Source organism: Puma concolor, chromosome A2 (assembly GCF_028749965.1).
Source record: "Puma concolor isolate L17-30 chromosome A2, mPumCon1.1.hap2, whole genome shotgun sequence".
NCBI classification, from domain to species: domain Eukaryota; kingdom Metazoa; phylum Chordata; class Mammalia; order Carnivora; family Felidae; genus Puma; species Puma concolor.
The window spans coordinates 53,642,908-53,662,967 of record NC_141668.1 but is presented as its reverse complement, the minus strand read 5'-3'; the positions used below and the strand labels follow the sequence as shown (position 1 = coordinate 53,662,967).

At 41.5% G+C, this 20,060-nt stretch overlaps 1 protein-coding gene across 1 annotated transcript; it reads left to right on the top strand.

Annotated features, from left to right (window-relative positions):
- The first annotated feature begins 5,312 nt into the window (after positions 1–5,312).
- On the top strand, positions 5,313–13,037 carry NPY (neuropeptide Y). The gene is made up of 5 exons (XM_025929894.2): positions 5,313–5,331; positions 5,653–5,737; positions 6,618–6,805; positions 10,903–10,983; positions 12,834–13,037. Exons 3-5 carry the CDS (start codon positions 6,618–6,620, stop codon positions 12,856–12,858), a joined length of 294 nt encoding a protein of 97 aa, XP_025785679.1. The 5' UTR covers positions 5,313–5,331; positions 5,653–5,737; the 3' UTR covers positions 12,859–13,037.
- The last annotated feature ends 7,023 nt before the right edge of the window (positions 13,038–20,060 follow it).

Sequence of the window (20,060 nt, the reverse complement as noted above, 5' to 3'; positions counted from 1 at the left end):
AACAACTCCCCCTCAAAACCTCACCACAGAAACAGCCCATCAAGAATGCTGCTACCTTTGCCTCAGTTAGGAAGCTCCAGAATCTAGAATATTCCATCAGAGCCATCTGCTCCAGACCACACTGCTTCCACCTCCGTTTGGGTTACAAGCAGGATATTCACAGCCTACTTCTCTCCCCACATAACTTAGTTCTTTCATAACTATTTAAAACTTTTTTTATGTTTAATAATATACTTGGAGAATATAGGATATCTCAGTGTTAACAACTCAATTTTGAGGCAAGCTCTCAAGTAACTGGATTGGAGCTAAATAACATCTGCATCTTAGGAGCAAGGGAGGCTAGGAAATGGCCACATTTAAGCCTCTGGAGTCCGGGGAGGCTGGAAGTGCAATGGATCTCTAGGCACATCCAATCCACAATATCCACATCCTCTAAAATGGAAACAATCCATACTCATACCACAAAGGGAATGTTCTTCAAACCCAACCCTATCCATACTGAAGATAAGACCTCTCAATAAGCCTAGAAGATAGTCACTGCTGTTGCCTGGGGAGCAGGTCTCTCTACATAGCACTTTAACTGTGTACATGATAGGAAGTCAATGTCTTCCTAGAAAATCTGCTTTCAATGTGGTGAAATGTGCTTGTCATTCCCATGATCACATTTAAGGTTCTTTTGTCAGTGAAGTAACCATTCTGCTTTGTATGGGTTCTTGTGACTAGAAGCATGGGACTGGAGCTAATAATCATAATAAATTACAAAAACAAAAGTGTGACTGGTCAGAAAAACACAAGGCCAGTCTCAACTCAGCACTATGGTACTGTTTTGGAATTGTCAGTATGTGCCTGCACATGCAAAATGGAGGTGAGGATTACAGCTATTATCAGAATACTTTAAAATTAAAACAAAATGATATTTTCCTGCAATTATCTGGGTGTTTCAGATAAATTCTGGGGTAATTTTGGTCAAAAAAAATCTTCATAATTGACACAGTTATCTCATACGTGTACTTCTAGACATTGCTAAAAATGTACTGCAATCAAAGTAGTGCTATAGGTGAACCCTGTTTTCAGCTTCACAGAGAAGCTGGGAAAGAACATACAAGATCAAGAAATTTCTCTGCTATCCAATGTAACAAAATGCACATAAAAATAAGTTAGAATAGCTAAAAAGAAAGAGAGAGAGAAAGAAAAGAAAGAAGAGAAAGGAAAGAAAGAAAGAAAGAAAGAAAGAAAGAAAGAAAGAAAGAAAGAAAGAAAGAAAGTCAGAAAACAACCAAACTAAGGTTCACAGTCTCCTAATGTAAGTTTAAAAATACCATCTATAGAGAGAACATTCCAGAAATTGGTTGTAGTTTATACTTGACTCCTTCACAAGCAGTACAATGAACAGAAATATGAAGACATAAAGTTCTGAAAAAGTGGATGGTCCCAATTTGGAGGGAAGTAGGGAGACGGTGTGAGGGATGGGATTTGGAAAGGAAGCCAAGAAAAGTGTCAGGAGGGTCTTTAAACAGTCGTTTCTCTCTACCACGAGAGAACAATAGCTGTTCATACAATAGAGCTGGGACAAACTGCTAAGAACTGGCATTTTCTGTTTCTTTGTTTTACTAGCTGGGAGAAACACAGAGTATAAACAGGGAAGGAACAAATGTGATGAACTCCTACTTTGCCTGTTTTCTCATGCCTTTCCACGTATATTCCAGAGGGAAGCAGGAGACAGACAGGTAGGGAGGGCAGGGAGGAAATTATTGCCTAAAGCAGCTTGTCTTTGAGAGAAGAGGAGGGTTTGGGTTCACTTGGAATCTGTTGAACAATCTGAACCAGGTATAATACTATTCAGGCTATTTCTTTCATCATAGCTAAGTTTTGGTCATTTATGGTTTTTGAGAAATTATTCCATTTAATCTAAGTTGTTGAATTTATATTTGAGAGTTGTTTATAACATTCCTTATTATCCTTTTATTTAAGTTGCATATTATCCTTTTAATGTCTGTGAGGCTTTTAATGATTTCCCCTCCTTCAATCTTGATAACAGTAAATTGTTTCTTTCCTCTTTTCTTCTCTCTCTCTCTCTCCTTCCTTCCTTCCCTCCTTCCTTCCTTCCTTCCTTCCTTCCTTCCTTCCTTCCTTCCTTCCTTCCTTCCTTCCTTCCTTCCTCTTTCTCTTACACTCTTTGCTCTACCTTTAAAATATATCTGGAATCCAACCATTTCTCACCTCTTTCCTGCCACCACCTTAGTCCTAGTGACCATGATGTCTCTACTGGATTAATCTACTAGCCTCCGGACAGGCCTCTGTACCTCCACTCATGCTGCTCATCAGGTTCTCAACAGAGTAGTGAGAGTGACTCTATTAAAAATATAGGTCAGATCATATCACTTCTCTGCTTCAAACCTGCAATGACTCTCTAGTTCACTTATATAAGCACAAAAATATGTACACAGTCCTGGATGATCTCTCTTCTTCCACTCCTCTCTGACCTCACCTACTATCCTCTTCCTCTCCCACTTTGCTCCAGCCACAATGGCTTCCTTGCTCATCTTGGAAAATGCCAGGCACATACCCACCCTAGGGGCTTTACATCAGGTTTTCTTCTGCCTCTGATGCTCTGCTCAGTTTTGTTTTGTTTTGTTTTGCTTGGCTTATTCCCTCATTTTCTTCAAGTCTTTGCTCAGTGTCACCTTTTCAATGAGACCTGATCTGACCACCTGTGGTATAGTAAACACATTTGGTCTTTGTTCCCAGTTCCTGGTCTAGAGTTCCTAAAACTCTTGTAATTTTTTGAGGTATAAGGGTGCTAGGAGTATCTTTTGTTCTAATATTTTTTTTTTTTTTAAATTTTTTTTTCAACGTTTTTATTTATTTTTGGGACAGAGAGAGACGGAGCATGAACGGGGGAGGGGCAGAGAGAGAGGGAGACACAGAATCGGAAACAGGCTCCAGGCTCTGAGCCATCCGCCCAGAGCCCGACGCGGGGCTCGAACTCACGGACCGCGAGATCGTGACCTGGCTAAAGTCGGACGCTTAACCGACTGCGCCACCCAGGCGCCCCTCTTTTGTTCTAATATTTGGTGGTTAACCTGGTTCCTGACAAGAGCTTCTAAGAGCCTTGGTCTGTCTAAAGTGAGAAGAGTGTCTGTTTGCTGACAGGATGGCTGGTGGCTGGAGGGGGGGGGGGGGGCGGTAGTTTCGGGATGAGGGCTGGTCACCGGAAAGTCAAAGCATGATTGGAACTTGAAACTTTCAGCCCCACTCCTCCATCCTGGAAGGAGAGGAGAGGGGCTTGAGATAAGTTAATAATCTTTTAAGGTCTAAATGGAAAAATTTCCAAGATATAGTATTAAGTAAGATTAAGGTGCTGAACAGTATGTATGTTTCTTCGGCTTACAAAAAAGGAAAAATAGAACATATATTCATTTTGCTTTTATTTTCATAAAAAAGTCAGAAAAGATGCATAAGAAATTAATAAAAATGGTTGCCTGGGTGAGAGGCAGGAAGTAGCATAAATGTTGACACGAAAGGGATATGAGGAAACTTTTGGTGGTTATGCATATGTTGCCTACCTTGAATGTGGTGATGACCTCACAGAGTATAAGAATATAACCAATGGAATATTTTAAACATTTGTAGATTAGCATATCTCACTTGTATCTCAGTAAAGCTGCTAAGGATGCATATACATATAACTAAATAAATAAACTTGATTTTGAAACACAGGAGAGAAATGGTTCAGCAACTAGAAGGAGATGCTGGGGTGAGCAACTGTTCTTTTGATTTTTAGAAGTTTTGGCTTTGCTTTGTGTCTTTCATATAACAAACGCAAGCAAATTTATAAGCTGTAAGTATATCTTTACATGTAGAAGCATAGAAAACTATAGAAGCTAATGTAGCTAACACCCGAGAGAAGAGATGTAATATTTATAGCCCAAGGCCAGTGGGATAAGGATGTAAGAATATATCTCCAAATGCTGAACCCTGAGAATAAGCTCTTAGTTTTGGATACCAGTGACATTGTAAGCTAAATTAATCAAATGAACACAGTCTTCTCCCCTCAAGAATGGTGCATCTCCTTAGAAGGGATTTCTTCCAAATTCATTGACTCCTTCAAAGTTTTGACTGATGTGTTATCTGTGATACACTCTAAAAATAAGATTATCTATTGAAAAGTGGACTGAGCTTTTTCCTCTGATCAAGAAAGAGCTGTAAGTGAGAAGGTGCTTTGTTCTAACTTTACCAGACATTAAGAACCCTGAAGCCACTCTGAGAGCCCTGATATTTGTGTCCGTGTCATACGTTTGTGCAATATGGAAAGAGAAGCATTCACCTAAGTGAAAGGGAGGTGGTGTTCAAAATTTGTAACACACACACCACACTCACACACACCACAGGGCAGGGAGAGCTCAGAGCTTGCCACACATTAATTGATATTTAACTCAGTGTGGTGGAAACAGAACAAAAACAAAGTGTCAATTTAACAGAATCACTTGTCATTTTAACATTAAAACAGCCTGTAACTTAACACTTTAATTTCCTAAACATTTTATTCAGAAAGAGTCTGACTTCTAGGAGCATTCATTTAGGGAACTTTTAGGACATAAAATCCTGATTCTGTAAGAATGGTTTCTGCGTCTTTCATATTCATATTCAACAGGTTTAATGTGATGTGCAAATTAATGGTGATCTCTCTCTCTCTCTTCTTTTCTTAACCTGTTTGATTTCAATCAGAACCCACATTCTTAATCAACGTTAACGTGCGTATTTGTAACTATCCAAGGGCTAACAAAGAAGAAATTCCTGTTCGTTTAATTAGCCAGTAGCTTTGGATCAGAATTTTTCGTTCCATGGCGCTTTAATGGGTCTCCAGACGGTCAAAACGTCTCTCGTTCCCAGCAAAGTGAGCAAGTGGGTTTACCGTGTCCCGTTTCTGAGGTCTTTTCGGACGCCACACTCTTTGGGTCCCGATGGAGCAGGGCTCCTAGCGGTTGGGCGAGTACTTGGAGCGGGCTGATCCCCTCGAAACACAAGCTGGGGAAAGGGGCCGAAGCCACGGAAGCCCATTCTCAGACCCTGGAAGCAGGAGGGGACCTTTTGGGAGCCACTAAACTCAGGATTTGGAGCAGGCGCCCCGGACCTGCTTTCCGCGCAGGAAGATCTGCGCCCCAAGTTGTCTCCACTCGAAAGCGCACAGGCATTGCGCCCCGCGCCACTTCCGCGCGGGTCCCGGAGATGCTCCATCAAATAGAGGATTCATGTACCCCCTACCCTGGCGGGTTGGGGTTCCAGTGGCAGGCGACAAAGACGATCTGAGCTGCTTCCATCTCTGGCAAGGTTAGACGGGGTCTGAGGGCAAGCCGGGTTTGGGCGCGGCCGGAGGGCAGGGGCTCAGACGTCGGCTTGGTCCCGCGCCCACGCTCGCACCTCTCCAGGCCCCCTCCCCGGGCAGGGTCTGGGGTCGGAGAGTTGGGGTGTGGGTGGCTACAGGAGCCGCCGCTGGCGCGACTGCGGCGCCAGCCCCCTCCCCCCGTCCCCCGCCACTCGGGGGCGGGAAGTGGCGGGGTGGGAGTCACCCGAACGTGATTGCCTGAGGCCCCTCCTGCCGCGGCGAGGGAGCTCCATAAAAGCCCTGTTTCGACCCGCTCTCCACACCAGGTCCGCTGGCTCTCACCCCTTGGAGAGGTGCACCCGACTGCCAGGCCCTCGCCGCCCAGCCACACCCGCCCGCCCGCCAGCCACCGTGAGTGCCACGACCCACTCGGCTTGGGGCGGGAGCTGGGGGACCGCGCCGGCTCACCCTCGGAGGAGCTCTGGGGCCACGGGAGGGTCGTGCCCGGCTCCCCAATCCCTGCGCGCCTCTCTCGGTCCTCTCCTGCCCCGACGCGCGGTGACCTCTCTTGGAGGCTAAATTCCACTTGCTCCTTCTGGTCCTTTCCGACTGCACACCGGCCCTGCTCCCGCCCCCCTCCCCTCCCCCTCCCCGGCGGCGCGGTCCTTTTGGGTTATCTTTTGGAGGGTGTGAAGGGGAACGCGACCCCCAACCCCATTTCCTCGGAGGTCGACGCCGGGAAGGAGGTTTCCCGGAGTTTGGAAGCTCCCTGCCACTTTCCCGGATCCTTGGGATCCGATCTGAGACTGCCCTGCCCGGGGAGTTCTCTCCCCTCTCTCCCAAATTGTCACCCCGAAGGAATCTTCAGCCATAACCTCCGATGTCCTGCAGCAAAGACAGACCAAAAGTATTAGAGAAGAAACTTTTCTCCTCCGGCCGGGGTTTGGGGGTAGGAAAGTGACAATTATTCACCCCACGGGAAGGAACTTCTACTTGTGTTTGTAAACTATCTAAACTGGCTCAGGCGAGCTCTGGTCTCACGCCTCGCACCTCTCCTTGCGTGACTCTTCCGCGCAGCGACTTGGACCGAACTTGCGCGGACTTTTCGCGTGGAGCAGAAGGGTGGGGCAGGGCAGAGGGTGCCTTTAGTAAGCGGCGCGGTGCTCACCACCCTCCACTTCCCTCTCGAGTGGTAGCGGGGTGTGGGTGGCGAGGGACATACAGGAGGGAGGTTCGAGGTATGTATCCTTTCAAACCCCACTATTCTCCGCTTTCCCTTCTGTGCCGGCAGATGCTGGGTAGCAAGCGACTGGGGCTCTCCGGAATGACCCTCGCCCTGTCCCTGCTTGTGTGCCTGGGCGCGCTGGCCGAGGCGTACCCCTCCAAGCCAGACAACCCAGGAGAGGACGCGCCAGCAGAGGACATGGCCAGATACTATTCAGCGCTGCGACACTACATCAACCTCATCACCAGGCAGAGGTGGGTAGGCTCCTCGGGACCCACTCAAGGAGCGCCCTGCCTGCAGGAGCTGAGATCCTGGGGACCTCAGAGGACAGGGACCAGTTTTTTTTCTTGCTTGTAACCCAGGGCAGCACAGTTTCAGGCACATACTCAGTTCCCTGCATAATTACATAGGGCACTGAACACTTTCCCTCTGCAACCGTAGTTACAACATCGTGACCCCCGCCTCCCCAGATTTAGGTTCCCTAAGCTGTGTGGCTGGCCATCTTCTCCCACTCACTCCCTGCTGTTTTTGGTTCTTAGAGCAGTTGGGGGACTGTTTGGAAACCTGGATGGGAAAGGACCCCCTAAAACAGGTCAGAAATGCTCTAGGGAAGTGCTGTAGGGAGAAGGGTGAGCTGAATGTGTAGGAACTACAACCACCACACCAACCAGGAAACAGCTGGGTTGCCAAAGATATTGCCAGATTTTCCAAGCTGCCCAGAGCAAATTGCATGACAGTATTTAGGAAAAGACAAATAGAGCTATTTTCTTGTCTTCTGTACAGTGGGGTTTTTTTTTTTTTTCAGTCTCAGCTCTTAACTTAAAAATCCTGGTGCCAATAAATAGAGATTTAGCATGAAAACAGTTCATCTAAAATGCAGAGACTTTCCCCATTTTATAGCAGGTGAGTTTTGAGAAGGAAGTGCCTACTTAGTGCTTTGTTAAGAAGAAAACTAGTCACTCTAGGATAAACCCTGGCATTACATGGAATTTGGAAAATTGTAAACTTTATTCTGAACCCTCGGAAAGCTAAAATTAAATGCCATGCTTTCACTCTCAGCATCAAATATTAGGGGAAAAAAATCACATCCAAACTATAATACAGGATTCAAAATTTGTTACCTGAATTGGTTCATCTTAATTCTAAATCATTCAATATCTTATTTCAATTCCAAGAGCAAATGAACTTGATAGGCTAAAAAGGGTGAACCCTTTAAAAACACTAATGTTAACATATTTAAATTATGGTTTGTAAAGTGTTATTTTGTTTTTGTTTTTACCATACTTTTTACTGTTTACAAGTCAGAGAGTCCTTGAGAAGGATTCAAAATGGGGCAAACTTGTATTTTTTTTAAATAATTTTTTTCCTGTTTCATCAAACAGGGATATGACATCCTAAAAAGCTTTTGAAAGTCCCAGTTTACATAGAATCAGAAATACATAAAATGTTGGAATTGAATAGTACTGGTTTGTGAACCTTGAGGTCTGTTCATTTTAATTAGCAAAAAGCACTAATGTTTTATATTCTAGTAGACTTCTCAGAAAGTTAATTGCTTCAAATTCTTATGCTTTCATATAGACTAGAGAAAAGAATTGTTCAAATAAAAAAGATAGTAATTGTCGTTTATCTAGGAAAACCTTTGTTGGTTATTTAGTCTGTCACTTATAACATAGTAGAACTTATTTCTTCAAAGATGATTGCTATAAAGAAAGCTTTTAACATCGTATAAAGCTTTAGCATTTCAAAATGTTTCCCTAGGCATTATTTCATCCAGTCTTTACCTCAAAGCCTTGAAGTGAGTATAATTATCTACATTTTATAGGTCATGAATCTAAGAACATTTATGAAAGCTTTTCTTTTTAGGGGTGGTGAAATTCAAGCATTCCTACTGATTTTCCTTCGATATTGTCACTACCATCAGCATCGAGTGTGATCTCCAACCTCTTTGGTGAAACAAAAATAAAGGGAAAGGGGCTTGAGTTTTTTGGGAAGAGATTCAGGTTAGGTGGGAATGAGTTGATCCTGAACCAGAGTTTCTTGTCTCATCTTCATATAAATTCCCTCTTAGAAACCATCAGAGGCTTATCATCTGCACCCATCATCTCCATTCCCACCCCACAAACCCGATCATCTGCACAATTTTGTATTTTTGAAAATTACAGCGTCATTTGTGAACAGGTGTTTTCATTTGGCACAAATGGTAGTCTGATATCATTCTCTTTCCTCCCGTTTTCTACTCGGTCCATGTTTTTAAGCTATACGCTCCTGGTTCATTGCCTGAAAGCTGCGTCATTTATTCTAGAGCATGGATCGTCCACATTTGGCTTTTCCAGTCCCCTACATCAGTGGTTCCCAGCTGGGGCTGACTTTATGTTCTAACCATCCTACCATGCCTAGGACAGCCCCCTACAACAAAGAATTTTCTAGCCCAAAATGTTAATAGTACCAAAGTTGAGAAACCCAGCCCTAGATTAGTCTTTCTCCATCCAGGTCAGACATTGGAATCACTTAGGGAGCTTTTTAAATATGCTAGTACTGGGCTGCAGCCTTGACTAGTTAAATCAGAACCTCAGGGTTGCGTGGGACCTGAACTTTACAGTGGTTTTACAAGCTTCCCAGGTGATATCAATGTAAAGCCAGATTTGAGAATTTTTTTTTTCCCCAGAGACTCTATCTTTGACAGGTGAAACATTGTAGAGCAGCAGGAGAATCCCGAATTAAGCAGAGAAGGAAGAATAGTGAACAATGCTGTCCTGGGTGCCACTTTATGACTGTGAATCCTGCTATTTTAGATTTAGCTTCTTTACTAGTAAATTGTAGAAAACATTCGTCAGTTCCTCTATTCACTGGAGCATGAGGAAGATAAATGAGTTAAGGTTGCTCAAGAGTTTTAAGGTTAATAAAATCAACGGATGAACAGAATAAGTAGGTATATAAGCAACAATCTACGTTTGACATCACAACTCTAGAAAATCTTGAGGAAATCTTATAAATGATGGGGGGGGGGGCAATTTGTTTGTTTTTGCTTCCTTTAAGCCCCAGCAAAAGGAACAATAATAGGCAATCTTTCCAAAAGATTTGGATTTAATTGCACTTGATAGGCAGGGTATACTTTGTTTTGCTGTTTTGCTTATTAGCTAATCAATCCATCCAGGCTAGTTTTTCATTCGTGAACAACGTGGTTTCTGGTATACAAGGTATTTTCTGAGAAAGGGAAAAAGATACAACTTGGTAGGCCCTTCAGCAGTGACAGAGAGAGAGATAGAGATAGAGAGACCAGTGTCCTCACTCACCTGGAACAAATAGCATATACTTGCATTCACATATAGTCCTATCCACATCCTGCTCTAGGAGAAAAAAGACCAGTAAGATTCCACAGTCTTTCAGCGGACCAGTGAAATTCCTTTATATTTACAGGGCAGTTTAAATTAGAGCATGAAAGAAGGTTTTTAGCTTTTGGTACCCCAAATAAGTATGGAAAATATAGGACCCATGTTTATTGCTTTCTGTAAGAATGGGTGAATTTCAACAGCAATACCTTGCATTTGTGTTTCACTAAGTTGCTTTCAAAACGTTGTGACTCACATTAGATTTCTACAAAGACTCCAATTTAAAAACGAGTTGTGATTTTTTTACGAATGAGAAAACTGAGATTCAAAGACACAGGTAGGTCAAGAACTTCTGTCTGATGATTTTTTTTCCTAAGGCTGTTTCTGAACAATCATCTGGTTTCTTTGTTAAGATTTAAACTGCTGTATATCATCAGAACTATAGCCAATTAACTAATTATGGAAACATTTAAAATCATACTGCAATGTATTTTTATTTCCTGTCACTTAGTTATAAAAGTTTCTATATATGTATTGTTTGTGGTAGTATAAAAAGGCAAGAATTTAACTAAAAATTTCTATTGGTTCAAATAACCTGCTAACTTGTTATTTAAGCAAAATTATACATATTTATAATTTTTTAAAATTTACTTACTTTTGAAAGACAGAGAGAGAGCACTAGTGGGGGAAGGGCAGAAAGAGAGAGAGGGAGACACCGAATCTGAAGCAGGCTCTAGGCTCTGAGTTGTCAGCACAGAGCGGCTTGAACCCACGAACTGTGAGATCATGACCTGAGCCAAAGCTGACCCTTAACTGACTGAGCCACCCAGGTGCCCCCAAATTATATGTATTTATAATTTGAAATAATATTTCTGATAGTGTCTATTTCATATAACTAGATTATATTGTTAGCAGATGATCAGCCAAGTGGGAGACTATCTTCCTTTTTTTCCTAAATATTTTTCCTTTTTATGAATATTTCAAACTTGTTTTAAAAGACTTTTCCCTTTTTTTTTTTTAAGGTATGGAAAACGATCTAGCCCTGAGACACTGATTTCAGACCTCTTGATGAGAGAAAGCACAGAAAACGTTCCCAGAACTAGGTATGAAAAGCCTGTGTGGGGACATTGTTGCAGAGCTCAAGATGCACGGGGGAGGGAAATCCCAGAGGGCTGCCTGGGAGGGGGAAGACATTGGAATGAGTCTTCCAGAGCAGGTAGCATTTTGGCAGAAATGGAGATGGGGAAAAGGGCAGTGAGGACCTTTCTTTTCATGGACTAATTTGCAAATCTCTAAACTTCTGTGGGGTATTATTTTCGACCACAGATTATTTGGTGCTCCTTTGAAAATTTTAAATATAAGTGACTTTCACCTCAGAAATGACTCTATATAGAATTTCTAACTGTGTTAGAATTGAGAGAACATAGAGTGAGTCCCTATCTCTACATTGAAATGACCAGCAGTACATCTTTGGCTGGGGTAATCTTTAGTTTTCATACAGTATGTGGAGTGTCTAGAAATCCTGCAGATATCACTCATGAGTCTTATTCTAATCTTCCTCATTTTACATGAAGCCGGAGATCAGTCTTGGCTGGGTGGGGGCTAGTGTTTACTTTTTGACATATTTCAAGCTCAATATCACAGAGAAATTTCAAGGAATGAATGTTAAGGGCATAATATTCTTAGGGACTTGTCTGTAACCTTGGGGTTTTCTGGGAATGTGGAGCCATCTGGGGAAGAGGAGCCCGCCAAGAGCTGGTGTCAAATATTGGACAATGAAGGCTGTTGGGAAGCAGCCTGGCCCTCCTCTGTTTTCATAACTTTCTGGCTCTTCTGTCTGATGCCTCCTGCCTCGATCACGTGGCACATGGTTTCATCCATTTCTGTGGGAGCTTGTCTGCCTTAAACCCAAAGCTAGACAATGTCAAGAACCAGGTTCCCCAGAAGAGGTCACTAGAACACTTGCTCAGTGAGCGTGACTGGTGTGTCCCTCTTTATTGCTGTTCTCCCCAGAGAACAAGTGGGGTGACCTGCTGAGCCACTTACTTTCCCTCCCATCATCCTTCTGTCCTCTCGTGAAATGGCCAGTCTGGGCAAAGGTGCAGGTCTAAAGTTGTCGGGTTTGTTTTCTCTGAAGGAAGTAACAATTTGGACTGGAATAAAACTCCAGTGTTCTTGTCTGGAGGTATCAACCCAGATTTAAACAGCAAATGCAAGGGAAGCAGGTGGAAAATTCATAAGGGTTGTTTTTAATACTAAACAATAGATGCCTTTAAGGTTTCATTGACCTGCGTGTGATATTTGCCATGGTAAAAAGTTTAGGGTAAACCTTATCTGCTTTGGGTAAGGAAAGGAACCATCCAAACTTAATAACCTTGCTGCTACTCTTTGTTTTGTGGCTTAAAGTCTAACGGTTGGTGCATGAAATACAGTTAATTGCACCCTGATGGAGACAGCCTCAATCCTGTGCCATTAGGAGGAGGCAAAAGTTGAGAGCTTCGAAGTTGCCTGTGAACGCTATTTTATTAAAAAGTATTCTTTATAAAAATAGTATCTTACTACATAAAAAGCCTTGCAGGAAAACAAAAGCATATTCAGAATTGAGTAACAATAACTTTCTTGTTACCATTTTGTGTAATTCCTGTAGTTTTGATCTTCAGAAATATTGCAGAGTTCTTTGGCTCCTTTGATAAATACAGGGCCTCTTAAATACTCTGAGATTTGCTTGAGACTCCCGTGAACATGAGTGAAAACTACTCAGCTGGGTCTCTGCATATGATGCCACTGTCTCCTGCTCTGATATTCTACCTGACCTCCTATTTAGAATGTCAACAGGAGCCTTTTCAGCAGTTTCTGATCATCTTTCAGTTCAGAACTGAATGTCTCACTTTCTGTAAGCCTCCCAGGAGGCTGGGAAGCTTCTCTTACGTGCTTTGCTTCTTATGTTTGACAGGCTGGAAGACCCTTCTATGTGGTGATGGGAAATGAAACTTGCTCTCCAGTCTTTTCCTATTTTTCAACCCATATTTCATCCTGTAAAACTAGAGTCTGCCGGTCCTCCCAATGCATGCAGCCACTGTGCTCAACTCTGCAGAGTTTCCCTTTGTTGTCCTTGTATATACGTGTGTTTAAATAAAGTACCAAGCATTCAAACGTGTATGTTCCTCAATGAAAAAAATCTGTTGTTGCAGTAGTCAGAATTATTTTAAGTTATTCGTTACATCGCAATCTCACTCAGTAGGAGGTTCAAGGTTTGCTTCACCAGTGTTAAAGCAGTGACTATGGAAGTTATAAAGATATGATGATTAATGATGATCAAGACTCAGCTGTGTGTGTGTGTGTGTGTGTGTGTGTGTGCGTGTGTGAGTGAGAGAGAGAGAGAGAGGGAACAAAATTATTTGGAAACATTGAGCAGAGGAATGCTAACTTAGAATAATTTGCTGAACTTTCCCCCACATACACATGAAATCATTATTAACCTGATAGCCTTAGCTATCAGCAGAAAGGATTGCTGTCTAATAGAACTTTCTGCAAAATGTCCTCTCCTCTAATATAGTAACCACCAGCCACATGTGGTTTTTGAGCACATGCATGTAGCAAGTACAAACGAGGGACTGAGTTCTAAATTTTATTGGGTTTTAATTTCAATAGCCACATGTTTTTAGCAGCTATCATATCAGACAGCTCAGATCTATGCGTGTATTTAGGCCAATACACTAAGAATTTGAGTCATAAAGAGAAATACACTGAGTAGGAATGACTACTTTTTCACAGAACATGGGGTATGTTAATTAATTTAGCTAAAGGTTATTAAACTTTCCCCATCCTTCATGTACCTATGCATGGGTTTAGTTTAAAATTTATGGTACCGAGTTCTTACATGTAATTTCCAAATCAAAGAAAATGAGAAAATGGGTCTCATCCTATATTTTACTTTGGACCACACGATAAAAATATTTTTATGTGTTTTTTTATTGCTTACAAAACCCCCATATACATTATGTCTTAGGGAATCTTAGAGTATAAAAAATATTCTCTGTATATAAAGAATTCTGTTTCTTCAGCCATTGAAGACAGTGATACTACAGAACATAATTACCTTTAATGAAATTGTTCTGTGATTTTCCTACATTTGTCCTTATTTTTGTTTCCTTGTACTTCGAACTAAATATCCTTATCTATAGTTTCGCTGTCTGCAGTTTCCATTACGTGCGGACAACTGTGGCTGGAAGATGTTCTTCCTTCTGACAAATCATCAGAAGGTCACTAGTAGCCTAACTTTACGTCACAACGCCTACGTCATTCCCCTCACTTCATCTCATCACTTAGGCGTTTGATCATCTCAAATTTCAGAAGAAGAATAAGGTGAGTACAGCATAGTAAAATATTTTGAGAGAGAGAGGCCACATTCACATAACTTTTATTACTGTATATTGTTATAATTGTTCTATTTCATTATTAGTCATTGTTATTAATCTCTTCCTGTGCCTAGTTTATAAGTTAAACTTTATTATAGGTACCTCTGCATAGGAAAAAACATAGTTTATGTAGGGTTTGGTACTCTACACGGGTTCAAGCATCCACTGGGAGTCCTGGAATGTATCTCCTCTTCCCTATGCCAGAGAAGTGGGGGGATCTACCACACCAATATGTAAAGTGGTTTTTTTTTATCTTAAAATGTTGAATAAGTCATAATTTCTTATCACACGTCAAAAGTTCTTTACCAACCTAATATATTCTTATCACACGTCAAAAGTTCTTTACTGAAGTTATTATTATGCAAAATAAGTTGACTGAACGATTCATTGGCAGCACAGATAATCTGAATATTCGTCACCAATTATAGAACTCTTGGTTACATGGAGCAGAGCAAATAGGAATGACATCTATGGACCCTGGAAAGATAGCCTGGGAATTTGATTTTAAAACAAAAGTTTAAATCTCTTAACCTACCAAATCTAAATTTCCAAAAGGCTGAATATTAAATAGCCTACATTTTTACCTATCAATCAGGCCTTGATAACTCACCTCTTCACCTCATGTTACTAGAGAGAGGACTGAACCTTCATACCGTGTGAGCCCCGTTGTCCTGACTCAGTGGCTTCAGGTTCTCTGACCTTCAGATTTACTAAACTTCTGAGTTCTCACTAATGAAATGGGGATCATAGGTCTTGCTCAACTTTCGGCATAAGTTTATACTGGGATCAAAATTCAAGTTAAGATAATGTTACAAGTAAGTGGTAGTAGGGAAATGGATAAAGTTGAAGTTTTTGATAATTCTTGCGTTGGATTACAACTCCCTTGCTGTAGATTTGTTTGTATCCATTCAGATTTATATGTTGAAATCCTAATCCCCAAGGTGATGGTATTTGGAGGTGGGGTGTTTGGGGGGGTTGATTAGGTCATGAGAGTGGAACTTTCATGAATGGGATTAGTGTCCTTATAAAAGGGACCCCAAAGAGCTCCCTTATCCCTTCCATCACATGAGGACACAATGAGAAGATAGTTTTCTATGAACCAGGAAGCAGGCCCTCACCAGACCAAATCTGCTGGTGCCTTGATCTCAGACTTCCCAGCTTCCAGAACTGTGAGAAATAAAGTTCTGTTCTTTTTAAACCATCCACCTATGGTAATTTGCTATAGCAGCCCAAATAGACTACGGTATCCCTAATAAACAAGAATTCACTTTCAGAAATACAGTAATGGTAAACACTTATAAATTGCAAAAATACATTCCAAGAGATTCCCTAGTAATATTTTTCAAACATTGTCAGCCTGCCGACCCTCCTTGGAATAGGGATAAATGTACCAGATCACCCATCTGTCATTGCAAATAATAATAATCCTTACTAGAGTTACAGTAAGAACAAGTGACCCTTCATTAAAATGAGATGCCTGTAAGCAGCAATATCATTATCAACTAAATCTGCAAGCATTTATTAAGGTCTTTGCTGATCCAAACTCTAGTCTACATTCTTAAGAGGTATAAATTCTGCATAAAGTTTTTGCAGATGCCATTGCACTTTTTTGTTCCTCACAATGCCCATGACACATTCAGACAGAAGACGAAACTGAGGCCTAGGGAAAATAAGTGACTTTCCCCACCTCATCCAAGGTAGGAAGACAAACAGCAGTTCCTCTATTTGCAACATTGCCACACCTGATAATGTTTCATGGAAGAAGTTAGTCGACACCAGGTCTTACACAACGTAGTTAAGAACATAACTCTGGTACACTTAAATCGAGAATAACAAAAATACTAAATTGTGCAAAATAATTTAGAAAAGGAAATGAGTGTGGGCAGAATTAGCTAGGCAAGGCTTAATAGAGAATATGGATGTTGAGGTGGGTGAACACAGAGGTGGGTCAGCCAGAGCTTGTGTAGGGAATGGTCAGGGATCTACCTGATAGGAACAGAGGCAGAGTGGCCAGGAGTTGGGTCAGTGAAGTAGGTACAGGAATGGCCAAACTCACTCACCATTCATTTATCCACTCAACAGTTTTTGAGTATCTAATATGTATTGTACATTGTACTAAGCACTGGGGACATAAAGATCAATAATAGTTTCTCAGGGAGTTTACCATCTAATGAGGGAGACAGGTATTTACAGTGTATTGTCGGAAGTGCAAAGATGGGAGTTTTAGAGGTTTGGGATATAGTTAGGTGCTAGAATCTTCCCACTCATCATGTTTCCCTTTGCATTTTCCAGACAAAGGAGCCGTAGATAGAATAAACTGCCAAAATGGGACCAGAGTATCAGATGAGCAAGTATCCAATGACACCCAATGCAGGGCTGCCCTAAGCTGAATCAGGACACTTGACTAAGGCCTGAACTTTTAAAGTACCCCTGTCCCTCATACCAAATCTCATGCATCCTGGTGGAGCATGACAGTAACAGTGAGGTCTGTGGGGCAGACCTTCACATCCGCAGTGCCCTGTGGTCTAATGAATCAACCAGAATAACAGCAGCCCCCTCCCCAACCACCACTACTAAGCAAAAGGAGGTAGGAATGAGAACAGAGGAAGGGACTCTTCACAGCTATTATTCCCCATTTCAGGGGCAGAGATATCTCCTCTCTCTCTAACAAGAAGTGGGCACAAGGTGTTACAGGAGCCACGAAGGGGCTCCCACCCAAGGCTGTGGAGAGTGGAGGAGGCAGGTCAAACTTCCTGGAGCTACTGATGTTGAGCTGAGGTTTGAAGCAGGAGTACCAACTGCCAGAGGAAGAATGTGAGATAGGAGCAGAGGACATGCAGGTATGAGAAAACAGTATATATTTTGAGTGCTTTTTAATTATTTTTGATATCTATACTTTGAATTTGCCCACATGGTAGACCTGGATCACTGGTTACTGTTCTGAAGGGAAGATCGTATTTGGGATGAAAACAAGTCTCATGCCCAGCTCTCTTCTCCCCAGTGTTCCTCCATTTCTCCCCACCTGAAATCCCACCTGCTTTTCCATAGATTGGTTCCAGGGGCAGAGTGCTATCTCCCATAATCTTCATTCCACCAATCAGGACTAGACTTCTCAGCCTGAGATGCCTTCACTATGATCTTATGGACAAACTTACAGGTTCAGAGAATAAACATTGTAGGGTTGGTCCTACTCTCTAATTCAGAAACAAAAGGGCTCACTATTTCTTTTGCAGTATTTTAGCTTTCTTAGTATCTTCTAGCCTTTTTCCGCATTTAGATATGGGTCAAGACAGAAGAGCAGATATAAAGAGAAGGAAAAATCAGCCCTGATTTGGGAGTTGCACATCATGGCACAGTGCTTTCTGCTAAGTAAAGATGCCTGATGCATGGTCCAGAGCTAGGTCCACACGCAGACTCTATGGTCCTGCTGATGACAGACAAATTCATTGTCTCCCTCTTTCTTTCCAATATACATGCATTATGCTTATATGGTTACTTATTACTATGTGGGCAACAGAAAATATTTTTTTTACTCCATGCAGAATATGGGAGTCAGTTACAATGCTCAGAATTAAACAAATACATTTTCTGTTTGCCATAAAGTAAAACCGCCTTTTTAACGAGATAGTTTTGTGGAATATTCTTTTATTGTGGTTCATGGGTAGAAGGATTATGATATTGTCACAACTAAATGATTGCCTTTTCTTCCACCTATTAGAAAAATTAGCACAGTGTGAAATCACACAGAATCTTTTTTTTTAAATCAGAGTGGAATAACATAATTAATCGTATGTGTCATCTCGGTTCATTTTTTTAGTGTGCTAAGTATCAATTTCAGCTTGTTCTAATGCTGCAGAATTGAAACACTTTGCAATTCTTGGAATGGGGTGATGATGTGTTACGGTACTTGTCTTATTGCTGGACACATGGTAGGTGCTCAGTGAAAGCCCGCTCTGTCTGCAGTTGATTGTGACACCTGGGAGTGATCCCAGAGGAAGCACAACAAATGCAATGTTTGGTGGGCAACCTCAAAGGATTCCTTGTGATTCTTTCAGGAGGTACAGGTACCATTTATAGTAGGGCCTTGACAAAAGAACAGGAGCTTATTTAAACATAGCTTTTCATTGCTCTTAGGGTTATTGGTTGAACTGACCCTTCTTTCCCGCATCTCAGAAGTTTGATTCACCTTAGATTCTCTCTTTTATCAGGTTCATAAGTAACTTCCCCCCCGCCAACCTTGAATATTGTGGTACCAAAACTCTCTGAAATACCTTTTGGGTCACTAATAACTTTTCTCTGGCTTTGAGTTAATGATAATTTTGGAGTTTTTGCAAATTGTAACCACTTACATTGCTAACGTATTGACATATTACTACTATGTCATATTAGCGTAGTATGTATATTACTAATTTATTAACTTTAATGTAGGGTACATCTTACAACTATTTTTGTCCTTAGGCAATTTTGATATTTAAACTTGTAATTTTTTATAAATTTGATATTTAATCTAGTAATTTTTTAAAAATTAGTTTTTTTGGGGGTGCCTGGGTGGCGCAGTCGGTTAGGCGTCCGACTTCAGCCAGGTCACGATCTCGCGGTCCGTGAGTTCGAGCCCCGCGTCAGGCTCTGGGCTGATGGCTCAGAGCCTGGATCCTGTTTCCGATTCTGTGTCTCCCTCTCTCTCTGCCCCTCCCCCGTTCATGCTCTGTCTCTCTCTGTCCCAAATAAATAAATAAATAAACGTTGAAAAAAAAAATTAAAAAAAAAATTAGTTTTTTTTTTCTATAAGACACAGATTCCTTTGATTCCCAATCTAAACCTAATTTCAGGATTTTTTTGTTTTCCAGAAGTTAGTTCAATTTGAAACTTGATTTTTACAGTGTATTTACTTGAAATTTGACTTTACTCATTGATTTGGCTGCTATAGTATTGTGCTATGAGGCAATTTAAAGTTGAAATGAGGGGCACCTGGGTGGCTCAGTTGGTTAAGCATCCGACTTTGGGTTAGGTCATGATCTCATGGTTCGTGGGTTCGAGCCCTGCATCGGGCTCTGTGCTGACAGCTCAGAGCTCAGAGCCCCGAGCCTGTTTCAGATTCTGTGTCTCCCTCTCTCTATGCCCCTCCCCCACTCGTGCTGTGTCTCCCTCTGTCTCAAAAATAAGTAAACATTAAAAAAAAAAGTTGAAATGAGAACTTTTGAGTAGATAATAAAAATCACATTTTACCCTTTTTGCTCTTAAGTAGCACCTTACTGTTTGGGTGCTATCTACTGGAGGGAACAGCATCATTCAAATGACTTTTCAATGAAAGTTTGCCTGGAATAATTTGAATTTTATTTATTCTGATTCCTACATCTTTTCTATCACTGCCAAGTCTTTTCAAATCAAAGCAAGCTACTAAATTAACTGGTCTGTAAATTTTAATGCAAGAATAAGCAAAGTTGGCAGAACATATTTAACATAGTCATTCCTTCTAACAGACTGAATTATTGACCAAGTCATAATAGAGCCAGCTGATCTCTCATGAGTTTCTGGAGTCCCAAGGATGTTATCAATTCCTGAAACATTTATTGAACAGTCTCTCTGTGACAGGTACTCTGCTCTGTTCTAAGAGTGATATAAAGATGAGTGAGATAGTTTCTCTGCTCTTAAAGATCTAACAATTTATGAAGGAGATAGACACATGCTTAAGTGACTGTAATAAGAGGCAGATCATGATTGAAGTTTAAATAGAAGCAGAAAGTAATTGCTATGGGAGAGCA